The sequence below is a fragment of the Stegodyphus dumicola genome, chromosome 9, assembly GCF_044657685.1.
Source record: "Stegodyphus dumicola isolate Sdum_Otavi_A_Nest chromosome 9, ASM4465768v1".
Taxonomy (NCBI): domain Eukaryota; kingdom Metazoa; phylum Arthropoda; class Arachnida; order Araneae; family Eresidae; genus Stegodyphus; species Stegodyphus dumicola.
The window spans coordinates 143,447,921-143,461,760 of record NC_140776.1 but is presented as its reverse complement, the minus strand read 5'-3'; the positions used below and the strand labels follow the sequence as shown (position 1 = coordinate 143,461,760).

Here is a 13,840-nt window from a genome sequence, read left to right as displayed (position 1 = left end):
CTTCAGCGGCCCGGACGGCATGGAGCACTACACGAATCATCTGATAGAAAGCTTATACAGTCAAAAGTCGTTAATTCGGACACCCATAATCCGGAATGATCTATAATCCGGACCTCAAAGCTAAAAACTTTCTGCGCATGCGCCGCGTTGGCACATGCGCACAGGCGTTTTACGCGTGCGCATAAGACCTTGACTACTGCGCATATGCGTGTGCGCAAGTGCAGAATACGTTTTCGCCTGCGCGTTTAATGTATAACGGACGGTGTAAGCTAAAATTGTCTAATTATCTATTTCAGTTAATGTTAATGATTGTGTTGTTCCTTAATCTTCGAATTGGATCGCGCTTATTATTTTTTGCAGACTGTAAGAGCAATTTTATAAAAGTAAACTTGAACTTTCGATTATGTCAAATAGAATTTCCGATGCTGGAACTTCCAAAGGATCTACAAAACGAAAGTATGTTTCGATGTCCAACAAACAAAAAGTGGAATTGCTGCAAAAAATGGATAAAGACATGAAGAATGTGACAGAGAGGTTAGTGAAAACGAAAAAATTTCGATTGACAAGTTAGTCGGTATTCTCGGCACAGCAATTAATGGGACTTGAACAGCGGAACTTTGTAACTGAACAAGAAATTATGTCTGTTTGTAGAATTAAAGAGAAAGTATTATCACATAAAACGAAGCAACTTAAACAACTTACATTGAAAGAAATGTTTAATAAATAAATAAATGTTAAGCTTTTTTTTTTTTTTTTTTTGTAAATTTTGATACCCTTTAGATCATAATTGTTCTTTATTTCATAAATTACGGTTTCAGATTTTTTATTTTAGAATTATGCATGCCATCTTACGAAATTTAAACTGATGATCTATAATTCGGAAAAATCGATAATCCGGAATCGCCAAAGTCCCGATGAGTCCGGATTAACAACTTTTGACTGTATGAAGCGTGCAGAAATGTCCTTCCTATCCGTGTGGCCAAGAAAATAAAGGGTGTCAGCTGGTGGACCAAAGATCTGAGGCAGTAAAGGCAAAAATGCAAAGTCCTTCGACGACGTCTCCACGCCACTATTAATGAAGTAGAAAAGACACACCTACTCATGACATACCGTAAAGAGCATGCAGCATACAAAAAGCACATCATCACGGCTAAAGTCACCAGCTGGCTCACCTTCTGTGCCACCAACAACAAACCTTACGGGATCCTACATCTCGTTGAATAAGATTTATCATCCGGCCCAGATCCAGACACAACCCACCATGTATTTTACCACCAACATCGTGCAGAGCTCAGCTTCCACCATTCTGGACACTTGTCTTCTCAAACGATGACCCAGAAGAGGACACGATAGAACAACAAAAGGTTCGCAATAACACCACCATTCCTGCGACACTTCCTACCCTTTAGCGATAAAGAAATCAAACAGCTGTTCCGTCTCCTTCCTCGGAAAAAAGCACCAGGACCTGACGGTTTAGATAATTCAATCATCCATACGGCTTATGAAGCACGCCCCTCCTTCTTTAAGACCTACTTCAATCAACTTCTTCACCAACAAATCTTTCCAGCAGCCTTCAAAAGAGGACATGTTGTTCTCTTTCTTAAAAAGAATAAGAACCCACAAGACCCAAGTTCTTACCGGCCCATCTGCCTCCTCTCTGCTTTAGGCAAGATTTATAAAAAACTCCTCATTAACAGGCTCAAGCATCACCTGCACAGAATTAACCATCTCAGCCCCTGGCAGTATGGATTCCGCACAGGATTTTCCACGACACATGCCCTTTACAATATTCAGGATACAATACTACGCAATAAAAACAGCCTTCATTTTTGTAGACCTAAAGAGTGCGTTTGACACCCTCTGGTGGCCAGCAATTAAGCAGGCTCTCAGAGGAGCACACTGCCCCTCCAACTTATCCAACATCTTCAACAGCTACCTCCAAGACCACCATATCCAGTTTGTAAATAACGACGGTATGACATCCAAGGCACAAGAAAAATGCTGTCTGCAGGGGTCCTGTGTGGGACCGACACTCTGGAACCTCACCTTCAATTCAGTCCTTGAAACCAACTGGCCACAGCATACAAACATCACTGCTTATGCAGACGACGTAGCCCTGCTCGTAAGAGGATGCACCAGGAAAGAACTGGAATGCAACAGCACAGAGACCTGCACCTTATTTACCACCGCATGCAACAAACTAAAGCTCACGATCCCCATAGGAAAATCGTCAGCAATAATAATTCCTGAACGAGGTACCAATCCAACTCGTCATCCAGGCATCAAACTCCTAGGCCGAAACATCAAAATTATGCGGAATCTCAAGTATTTAGGGGTAGTATGGGACCGAGGTCTCACCTGGGTTCCGCATATCATGGAAACCAGAAACAAGACGTCAATTATCGCCCGCATTCAAGACAATTTCAAGGTCACAACTGAGGCCAAAACCCCCATATCCAAAAAGTGCTATACCTCACAATTGTAGAAAAAATAGCTTTATACCTGCAGTGATCTGGGTGCAAGCCAATGGGAACTTGCTCTGCAATTAAGCAAAGCCTACTGCACAACCGCCACCAGTGCAGCAACAGTTCTAGCCGGCATATTACCACTCCATATAAAAGCAGAGATGGAGGCAACTTTCACTAAATTGATCCACCTACACAAAGATGCAACTTTCGCAAATACCAGCTACAGTCCAGTCCAGTTCAAACGTCCCTCCACTTCTACTCATACTCATCTAGCTCTCAGAGGAAGTGGAATCCATATCAAAATTGACAAGCAACAGACTCGCACCTCGACACACGCACCACGGATTGGGGACCAGATCTACACAGACGGTTCAAAGCAGGAGAATGGTGTAGGCAGTGCTTTTGTGCACTATGAGAATGGAAAAATTGTACACGACTGGCAAGGATAACTTTGCAATAGCATCTTCCAGGAGGAAATACTGGGAATTACGGCAGCAGTGCAACATCTCACATATTACCAGATCCCACGAGCAAATATCTATACAGATAGCCTTTCAACTTTACTTGCACTTGAGAACCATCATCATGTCTCACCGCTCATACTCAGTCTCCAACATCTCCTTATGCAACACTCTCATTACCATCTCAATCTAGTCTGGGTTAAAGCCCATGCGAATAATGAGGGCAACGAGGCTGCTGACACGTTGGCCAAAGATGCAATTTCCAACCCATCACTGTACCTGCACCCTGCTCTTATCTAAAGGGCCTCCTACGAGAGCAAGGAATGCACCAATGGCAACGTGAGTGGACCGAGTGCGAGACAGGCAGACAGACTTTCACCCACCTCCCGAAAGTTTCCACCGACCGTTTGCCATAGCACCTTTCACTTACTTCATCACGGGTCACGGCCCATTTCCAAGCTATTACAATCGCCGCAGCATCTCAAATACCGATATCTGTGTCTGTGGATCCGAAGGGTCACCAGACCATTACATATTTGAATGTCCTTTGACGGCTGCACACCATTTCCCGCTACCTACAAATAATAGGAATGCCTATCACCGGTTTCTTATAATGCATATAGGAGTGGTTAATTCAATCAGCCCAGATATTGTAAAATCTGGTAATTCAGTTTAAATTAGCAGACATCTTCGCACAAATAATTTTAATTACAATTTATATCTGCAACAGTGGTCATTTCATATGACGGCTGGGCTTTCTAGTTTATAAATATGCAGACATGAATACATACATCCATTTTGAACACACACATACATTTTTGAATCTGGTCTCAATAACTGAAGAGGACCTATTTTGCTGTAAAATATTATTTATTATTTATACTGGTTATTTCTAGCTAATAAAAGAATTAAAATTGCTGTGAAAAGCAGGGCTGTGGAGTCGGTAGGGAAAAAATCCGACTCCGACTCCTGGAATTTTAATGACTCCGACTCCTTCACATATATGTAAACATATACACATAGGCACAGCTTATTTTTTTAATATAAAAAAGTAATAGATGGCTACAGAAAAAAATTGATGCATAGCAAATTTTTTATATTAATTCGGATTTATTATGAAATGGAAAAACTGGCATTAGTAATCTCTAGGAAACGGTAAAACTTCGGCAAGATGTTCTTTGTTAGAGGACCATAGATTCGATTTGATAAACTTTAGAACTAAGAAGAGTCTTTCCACACTGACTTGAGTAGGAAGAAGAGCTGTTGCTGTTAGGGCTACTTCCTTTAACTTTTCAGGATAGATTTTTTATAAGTTTTAAAAGAGGTGTCTTTCAAGAGTAATCATATTTATCTATTTCTTCAAAGGCCGTGTATAAATCTTGTTTGTATTTTTTCATTTTTATATCTAAAGGCTCTTGGTTATTTATTTTCATTTGCTTTGCCTTTTCAATATTATCAAAATATTTCTCAAAATCTTAATTCATCAGTGGAAAAGGATGATAGAGACTGAGTTGCAATATCTGCAGTTTGACTCTCCTGATTTGAATACTCCAGCTGTTCTGAGAATAATTTCATTCTTAATGAAAGTTCATAGATGGATTTCTTTGCCTTTTTAATTTCATAGATGGATTTCTTTGCCTTTTTAATTTGTTTGTCTTGCAACAAAATTCAGCGTTTTGGATCTACATATATCGAACACAGCACGATCTTATTGTCTAGCAAACTAGTTTCTCTTTTCTTCATTGAAGAAACGATTCCTTCTGCAATAAACCCTCCATTTCAGAAAAAACAAACGTTGCATTCTTCCAGTCTTGCCTCTTGTTAATTCTTCAGATTGTAGCTTTTTTGTGGCTATATATGGTGTTGAAAGAAGAGTTTCCAGTTCTGCAAGATCATCCCACAGTCTTTCTGTTAGTAAAATATTAGGGTTATTTACATCTTCTAAAAAAGTTCTTAATCCTTACAACCACTGTATCATCAAATATGTACTTCTCCATTGCGTTGCTCCTTTTCCTGCTCGCTTCTTAAGAATGGCATCAATTTTGGGAGTTCTTGCTGCTTACCTAAATCCACCAATGAAATTAGTAACTAAATGAATCAGTTTAATCGATAATGGCAAATATCACGTCCATCCTGCTTCCTATATTTTTTTACTAATATGCCAATAAAATAGAAAATAACTATTTATTAATGTATATAGTCCATAAATAAAAATATTAACTCAGTTTGTCATTAATTTTTTTTCAATTCACTTCAATTTCATTTTAAATTTCTGTTTTGAATTTGAAATGAAACTGTTTTGAATTTGACATATTTTTTAGCGACTCCGACTCCTTTTACCTAAAAATCTACCCGACTCCATGACTCCAACTCCACAGGCCTGGTCAAAAGTCATTTATGGTTTGTAACGTGTAATGTGTGGTATTTTGGCAGTCATATGTCATTTACTTTTCACAAACATTTAATAAGCACCATTGAGGCAATTGGAACTTTTAATATATTAAACTATTTTACTTGTTACTGGTAGTGAAGAAGATGGCCCCAGGTTTTAAATTTGTGTATTATAAATGTATAAGGATTTTATAAGGTGTTGAGAGCAGAGTTTACTTTTTAAGCACCTTGAAATTCTCTGGAGGCCTTCCAATTCTAACAACAACAACAACAAAAAATCTTAGTTTCATAACTATTTTGAAAATTTGAAGATGTATGTGATAAGACCATTAAACACCTGACCCTGTGTAATGAGAAATTTATAAATGTGGTCAGGTAGTTCATTGTTTTGCTAGTCAATGGATTGAAATAATAAGAATTAATTCAGTAAGGCAGGAGGCTGTAATGAATGGATTTGTGATCTGGATATGGCTTGATGATCACAGGTTTAAAGGTTTAGCACATTCTTCTTGTAGTTTTCAGAGTTAGCATAAATTAATTTTTATTTAAACCATAGGATCTAAATTGGAAACAATGTATAAATGAAATTTGAATGTAAAAATTATAACATATATTGAATTAACTTTCTATTATTACTTTTTGAAAAATCATACCTGCTGATAAGCTTATAAAATCATTGAATTTGAGTATTTTTTGTGTGCCAGTTTTTTCAGTGTATTACCTATATAAAATATAGTTTGCGTGTGTATTAGGAGGAAGATCACTAGAAATTCCTCTGTACTACCCTTTTCATTTATTTTCTGTATTATTATGGAATTGTTGAAACGAAGAATTGGAAGTGCACATTTCCAGAATTTGTTTGAAATTTAAAAAAAAAAAAAATTATTTTGCATGTTTTTTTATTACAGAAATAATGCAGTTAATTTTCCATCATGCGATATCAGATTGCTTTTAAGTAAATAAAAATTTCAAATTCATTTACATTCATTATGTAGTTGATTACTATCACCAGCATATCTTGGTGTGTCCAGATAAAATGCTAGAATGCTCTTAATATTAAGATTGACATGAAAACTTTAATTCAAGTATTTTTAGACTTTATTTAGATATGAATATCTTAGTTACATCATGCCAAACTGAATTAATGTCTGGGAAGTTATTTTATTATCGACTATCAAATCATAGATACTACAGTAAAAGGTTTTTATTATACAGCAATTAACAGATAGTCTGAAAAAGTGTGCAGAGCTCATATTATATATTAGAATAATAATTGACTATTCCTTGTAGTTATGTCAATATAACATATCTGCAAAAGATTTGCACATTTTTTGGTCTTTATATCACTTTGAAGAGTACGAATATTTTTTAAAATTGATTTTAAGATTATCATTTTGCAATTTATTTTATTGGGGGAAAAATTCAAAATAGATATATACTGAAAGTTAAATGTGCTGTGGCTATAGCTCTGTTATAGCCACAGCACATTCTATATGTTAGAAATCTTTTAATGATCTTATTTTACAGATATACTTATCAATATGTTTGTCAATATAATTACTGTGTCTCAATGAAAAATTGTTTCATAATTTAATTTTGAAGACAGCTATGTCCAAAATATTAAAGCCAGTAAAATCAATACAAGAATATGAATTCAGTTACTAAATACAAGTATGTCTGTGTAATTGTGATTTTTGTGCTTAGAGGTGTAAAAATTTTAGTTTATTTCAAATAGGGAATATAAAATCATCTTGCTCATTTTTTATTATATAGTGAAATGGCATTTTTTGCCGAGCTATCTAAGTGAGAAGAATTGTGCTTATTACATCAAAAAGAACTCTACATTAGATAATTGTTAACTAGGGTTGATGGTCTCAAATTGATGGCCACTGGAGCAAATTTACGTGATCCGCCAATACATTTCACTTATGTGCACTTGTGTGTATGCCAGTAGACCCATTGTTTGCATCTTGCTTACTGCAGCATACAAGAGAGCACATTTGCAGACAACATGTGCCATGGACCAGCCAGTGGAGTATCGTGCTTTTTGCAGATGAGTCGAGATCAAGCCTGATTCTTGGTGTATTTGTATCTGGAGAGAGTTTGGACAGTAATACCCTCCCTTATCAGGAAAAAGGCTCCTTATGATAATGAAGATGTAGTGGTTTGGGCAAATGTTATGTCAGATGGCTATACATATCCCTGCATGTGTTTGACAAAGGCTTCGACTTGTATGATGTATAAAAAGGAGATTTAAGAGCTCTGCGTAAAACTTGTAAGGGCTTCAGTTGTTCTCAAGTTCCTGCTAATGGATGACAACGCTTGTCCACATAAGGCTCAACTGGTCACGGTTACCTGGAAAATGTTAATATTCTCCACATGGACTGGCCAGCTAGATCTGACCTCAACTCTGTAGAACTTGTATGGGATACTCCTGTTAGGGCAGTTTCATCTCATCCTCCTCCTCCAACAACCATTCTGTCAAGTTGAAAACTGCTTTGCTTCAGGAGTGTGATGGACTGCCACAGGCACTCTTCAGCTGCCTTTTGTTGAGTATGCCATCAGGCTGTGTGACCTGTTTGGCTCTGAGAGAGGACCATAATGCATATTACTCATTTTCAGTTTGATATCAGAATGTGAATTTCGAATATCCATGCACTATGAGCTTTATTGATTATCATGGATACATAAAATTACTTTTGAATAGTACATCTCTTTCTCTGTTATAAATGTATATTCATACCAATAGTCGTTAAAATCTGCCCATTAGTTTTCCAGAAATTCAGTATATAATTTGCAAATTTTCTTAATTTTGTACACAAGAGTGTATTTGTTTTAATAGTGCTTATAGATTTCAATAGAGCATAAATTCATTGCCAATAGCTTGCAATATAGTTTTTATTAAAAATCTGAAAAGCAATTTGGCAGCCATTACATTCCAACTGAGTTCAAAGCTAACGCTGGCACACAATGAAAAGTGCATTTGTAACTTATATGGCAGTGCTTGACAGATTCAGAAAAGGTAAGGGAGAAAAAGAACATTAGTCATTGTATCTTAGAAAATGGAAATTTAAAATATAAATAAAACGGTATTAGAGTCATATGTATTGTGTTTGTGTCCACAACTGCTATTGAAGTAGAATAAATATATTTATGATGTCGGTTAAATGAAAAAAATTATAAGCTTTGTTCGCTTCCATGCAAGGCCCATGACTAAGATGGGACATCAGTGCAATCAATAACTATTTGCCAGCCAACAGTTGGTAGAATTTTTATATTCTAGTGTCCATTTTCCCTGCCCATATGAGTTGACACTTTTGCTTTCCTTGATTCAGTCATTGGTTAATAAACTAGATGTACAAGCTATGCAATTCAAATTGCTAAGCAGAAGAGACAGACTAAACATCATGCTTGTAAAATCCCTTACTTCTACTAGTTGTTAGATCTACATTAAATTAATATTAGTCATTTAAAGTTGCAAAACATTTGAATGTTGTTATATGAAAATTCATCTTGCTAAGTTAAAGTTGCAAATAAAATTATAATTTTGATTTTAATTAAGAGACTAAACTGCAAGCAATGTCTTTAACCACTTGCCTGATTATCCTGAGTTATCTTGGGTTCGTATATACTTTAGTTTATTATTATGCGAAAACTCGGGCGAAGCAGAATTTGTCAGTACGATTTGTTTTATCACGGTTTTACTTGGCCTGGAGAAAATGAAAGGAAATATTCAGCTTTGATTGGCAGTTTACCAAGTTTTGTTGGTTTCGTGGTTCTTTTGGCGGGACTGGTCACATGTTTTCCCTATTGTATAGTATATGTTGGCTTATGGATTAGTAATGTATAAAGAAGGATAGTTGCAGTAAAAAAAGTAAAATAATGGCGATGATGCAAGATAGCGAAGCGATGATTTTTGAGATTCAAGGCATTTTTCAGATGTTATTCCTGCTACTGAAAAAAAAAAATCAAACCCAACAAGACGGTGTACTCTGTGATTCCATAAAAGAGATTCCAGAGGTAAGGCAGTAAGGAAAGAGACCAGATAACAGTATACAGAATGTCAGGTATCATTTTGTGTTGTCCCTTGTTTCAAAAACTATCATACAAAGACTAATATTTAACTTTTTTTTCATTTGTCTGGGATAACTCGTTCATTTCCTTGTATTTAATAGTAAAGTAAAAAAAGTGATGATTTTTTGCAATTTTTTTTTCAAAAGAATCTGTAAGGAAAGTGGTTTACAAAAGGGTGAAAGAAAAGTGATAGAAGAAGCGCATGTTTTTCAAGATTAATGGGAAATTAGGTACTTTTTGGTGGTGTGCACAATAAAAGTGTCTGCTTGATTTATAATAAGGCAATATCAGTTCCAAAAATATACAACTTCTGTTTGCCATTATGAAACAAATTTAATAATTTTTTTTTTTTTTTTAAAGGTAAAGTGAGAAAGTAAAACTTACACTTTTTAAAATTTGACTTAATAACAAAATGCTTCTATTGAAGCAACTAAATTCAGTATTTAGTGTAACAACAAACAATTCATTGAAGTTTTGCTCAGATGCACAACATTGCAAAAAGATCAAAACCATTTATTAGTCAAGAATTTATTAAAGATTTTTTGAATAAATCTTTTTAATTTCTGTATCCTGACAAACAACAACTGTTTAAAATATTAGTTTGTCAGCCAACAGGATGTAGTGGAATGCATGAACAAGATTGGTTGTGATTTATGATGTTGGTTAAAAGAAAAAATTATAAGATTTTCTAAACATATCACGGGTATAGCTGAGTTTGCTGTTTTCGTAAGATATTATTAAAGGGGAAAATCTTAACAAAATTTTACAGGTTTTGCATTTATTGATTATTATATTTTAAAATTTCTTAACAAAATTTTACAGGTTTTGTCTTCAGTATGTGCATTTATTGATTATTATATTTTAAAATTTCAACTAGCAATACTTCTATATTTAGTGCTTATTAATTTTTTTATTATTATTTAATAATATATAACAACAGTGTTTACTTGGAAATTGTCCTAGTGCCAAAATTTTTTACCTAAAATGTTTCTGCTATTAAGCAACAACTAGAATTTTGGGGGGGGGGGACTTTTTCTTTTGGGCAAATTGACTTATTAATAATTTTCATCTTTTTACTTACTGCAGGATGCTGTCCATGCTTGGAGTGGTGGCTTGGATTGCCAAGTCAAAACATTTGATTTTAACTCAACAACTGGTAAGATGATAGTTTTATTTCTCGTTTATATTTTTACGTACAAGGTTTATCTGCTTTATTATTTCATTATTTAGGTGATGATTTTTGTTATGCTTTCTTGTAATTTTTAGTGTAATATTCACTGATTTTTACTTAGCTTATTTCAAATGTATTTTTAGTTCTTTAGTCTTGTGATTAGTTTTTATTGCAAAGCTGAGCTTCAAACTTGCGTCACATAAGCAAATTATGAACCATCATTTTAGGGTCTTTATAAAATGTGACCCTGTATAAATATTAGAGAAATACATGGCCAGAAGTTTCATATTGGTGTAAATGTTGGTAATTTTCCAGAATTAAAAATAATACAAAAAAGTACCAGATATGAAAAGTCAGAATAAGAGAGAAGTTATGTAAAAAATCACCATTACATGCTTATATAACACATTTTCAACTGACAAGTTAAAATCAAACTTGCATTATTCAGTTAAAATAAAATTTTGCTTCATTTTATTAATCTTGTGTTAGCTGGTAGAATAACATGTTTAAGATTTTTGATCAGATAATGATTCGCAGCATGTCACTTTGACTGACTGTAGTAATGATGCTATTTACATCCACAAATGCAGTTTTTGATTTGATTATACAGTGGGCAATAACTCAAGAACTACTTAGTAAAGACCTATTTGTTGAGCCATTCTCTCAGACAGGTGATAAGGTGTTTCTCCTGTCTTCTTGGCAAGCCTTCGTGGTGTATTTGTCTGCATGCTCAGCGCGTAATTGAGAGGTCCGTGCATATTTTTTCATCTTTCCTGCTTTTAAAATACACTGCGAAAAAAGGGGATAGTTCTATATCTCCTGTTCTACTGGGCCGATTGACAAAATTCAAATTGCATTTTTCATGTCTCGAAAGTGCGACTTAGGATATGTATTAGATTTATAGTATATAGCACTATTCTAACATAGGTTATTTTGACACAAAATCAAACTTTTTCTAAATAACATACCAATTTTTTTATGTATTTCGATTCTATGACTCAAATTGTGCCTAAATATTAAATTTTGTAAAATTTGGTGTGGAATTTATGGAGAAATTAAAAAATTTATATTGGCACTTTTTTTCATTTTGCGCCAAGAATAGTTCACTTGGCGAACTTCTTAATATATGGCTAGCAATTTTCCTTTCGCTTTTTTACATTGTGTGTGAGAGGGAAAAAATGTCACATTGTTCTTTCTTTCAAATAATGTTCTTTGTACTGTATTTTTATGTTATTATTTTAAATATTTTTCTTTTTCAAATTTCATTTTAATTGTTTAAGTTGCATAATTTCTTTCAAATAACTGTTTAAAAAATTTCTATTTACTCATTCAAACTACGTAGTGTAAATAAAAGGTGCATAATTTATTATTTTTTCAAATTTTTTCTTTATACTATACTTTTTTAGGCATATGTATAACTTTTGGTAATTTTTAGACTTTTTATTTAAATTTTTTGTGTTGCATTGTCTGTTCAAATAAGCGTTTTTAAGTTTTCTATTTATTCATTCAAACTGCACATTTTAAATATATTTATTAATATAAATTTTCCAGAATTTGATTTTATTGATTTGAATTGTGTTTCTTTTGGAAGAATACTTTGTGACCCGGAATACAGTGCATTTGGAAACTGCATATATTAAAAGAGAAAATGCAGTAAAGCACAGTTAACATGGCTTTCAATGTTCTGTTCAGAAAAGATATATATAAATAAGAGAGATATATAACCGACATTAAATTAAATTGCGACGCCGCAATAAATTAAATTGCACGTGACATCGTCGTGGGCTGTATAGATGCAAAATTTTAACCTAAGTCTTTATATATGACATACCAGTTAAGAAAAATGCATGAAATGAAACCATAACTCAAAAATAAATTAAAGGTAAGAAATGTGGAAAATATATTTACCTTCACGTAAACTTATAATTACCCACTAAAGAAGTCCATATTTGTAATGTTTGTAATGTAATGTGTAATGTGTTGTAATGTGTTGAAGTCCATATCTCAGACTATATTATAAAAAAATGCTGCAACAACGAAATATTAAATTTGGATGACAAAAGGAAATTTTAAATCTTACTTACAAAAGGAATTACAGCAAACTATACATCATATGAAGCTATCAAAACCTGATTCTTCACTATCTGAATTAAAAAGATTTAGTAAATCCTGATCTAAGTCCAAGTATTCCAGATCATTCATCCTCTTGGTTTACAGTCTCTTTATCTAAGGATATAATTTCAGCTTCTTTGAACCCTGCTATTATTGACGATGTTTTTTTACCGATTTCCACGCACTTCGTACCCACTTTACAACTTTTTTATAAGATGTTCTACGCATTTTACCGCTTTTGGTATACGTATGCAATCCTTCACTCATCCAACACTCCCACCGCTTTCGAATTTCAGCTTTGAAGGATTTATTACCTGACAAATCTAACGGTTGTAAGATTTTTGTCAAACCACCAGGAATTATTGCTTCGATCGTAGACAATTTTTGACATCTGGTTTTCACTGACTCAATCAAATGAGCACGCATGGAATCCATTATCAGTAACCCTTTTGGTTGGAAAAAAGATCCTATACGACACTGCCAAACTTTTTGTAGCCACTTATGCATGATTGTTTCACACATCCAGCCGTTCTCGTTTGCACAAATAATTACATCATTAGGAAAATTTCCCTTCGAATAGTCTTTCGTTTAAAAATGATCAATTGCATTAGCTTGTTACCGTTTGAATGTCACAAGCATGAATACTTGTGAGCACATCATTTACAGAGCTTGCTTCTCAGATGACAACTACCATTATAATTTTGGTGTTATTAACCAGATCATGCTTCTAGTTGTACAACTGTGGGAAGATGATTTATCTTATGTGGGGATAACATCTAGAAGATTGCTGTGGCCCCATAGAACTTCTTATAGGTACAGATGTAGCTGGTAAGCTAATGGCAGGAAATTTGTAAAGACCTAAATCTGGCCTTTCTGCTGGGGAAACAAAATTCGGTTGGACGGTTTTGGGTCCTATCAGCCGACATTTACAGCAGACTATAAAACCTTGTAGTTACTTTGATGTCAGCCCTAGATGTACAAATTGCAAAAAATAGGAAAGCTTTTTAGCAAAAATGAATAAGTGAAGCTGATTTCGATGCTCTCAGTTTTCTATCGAGTATATCCCAACGAAAGGAAATTTTTAGACACTGTTGAGATATAGATGTTGGGAAACTGGGGGAAAAAAAAAAGAAAATAAGTAATAATGAAGAATCTTTCCAAAA

At 34.2% G+C, this 13,840-nt stretch overlaps 1 protein-coding gene across 2 annotated transcripts in view; it reads left to right on the top strand.

The window, feature by feature from the left end:
• Positions 1–13,840, top strand: part of Bub3 (mitotic checkpoint protein Bub3) — a 68,610-nt gene that overhangs the window by 17,349 nt on the left and 37,421 nt on the right. For both annotated transcript variants that reach the window (XM_035352409.2, XM_035352411.2), the window contains exon 3: positions 10,481–10,550. In XM_035352409.2, the coding sequence (XP_035208300.2) occupies positions 10,481–10,550 (70 nt within the window). The remainder of the gene's footprint in view (positions 1–10,480; positions 10,551–13,840) is intronic.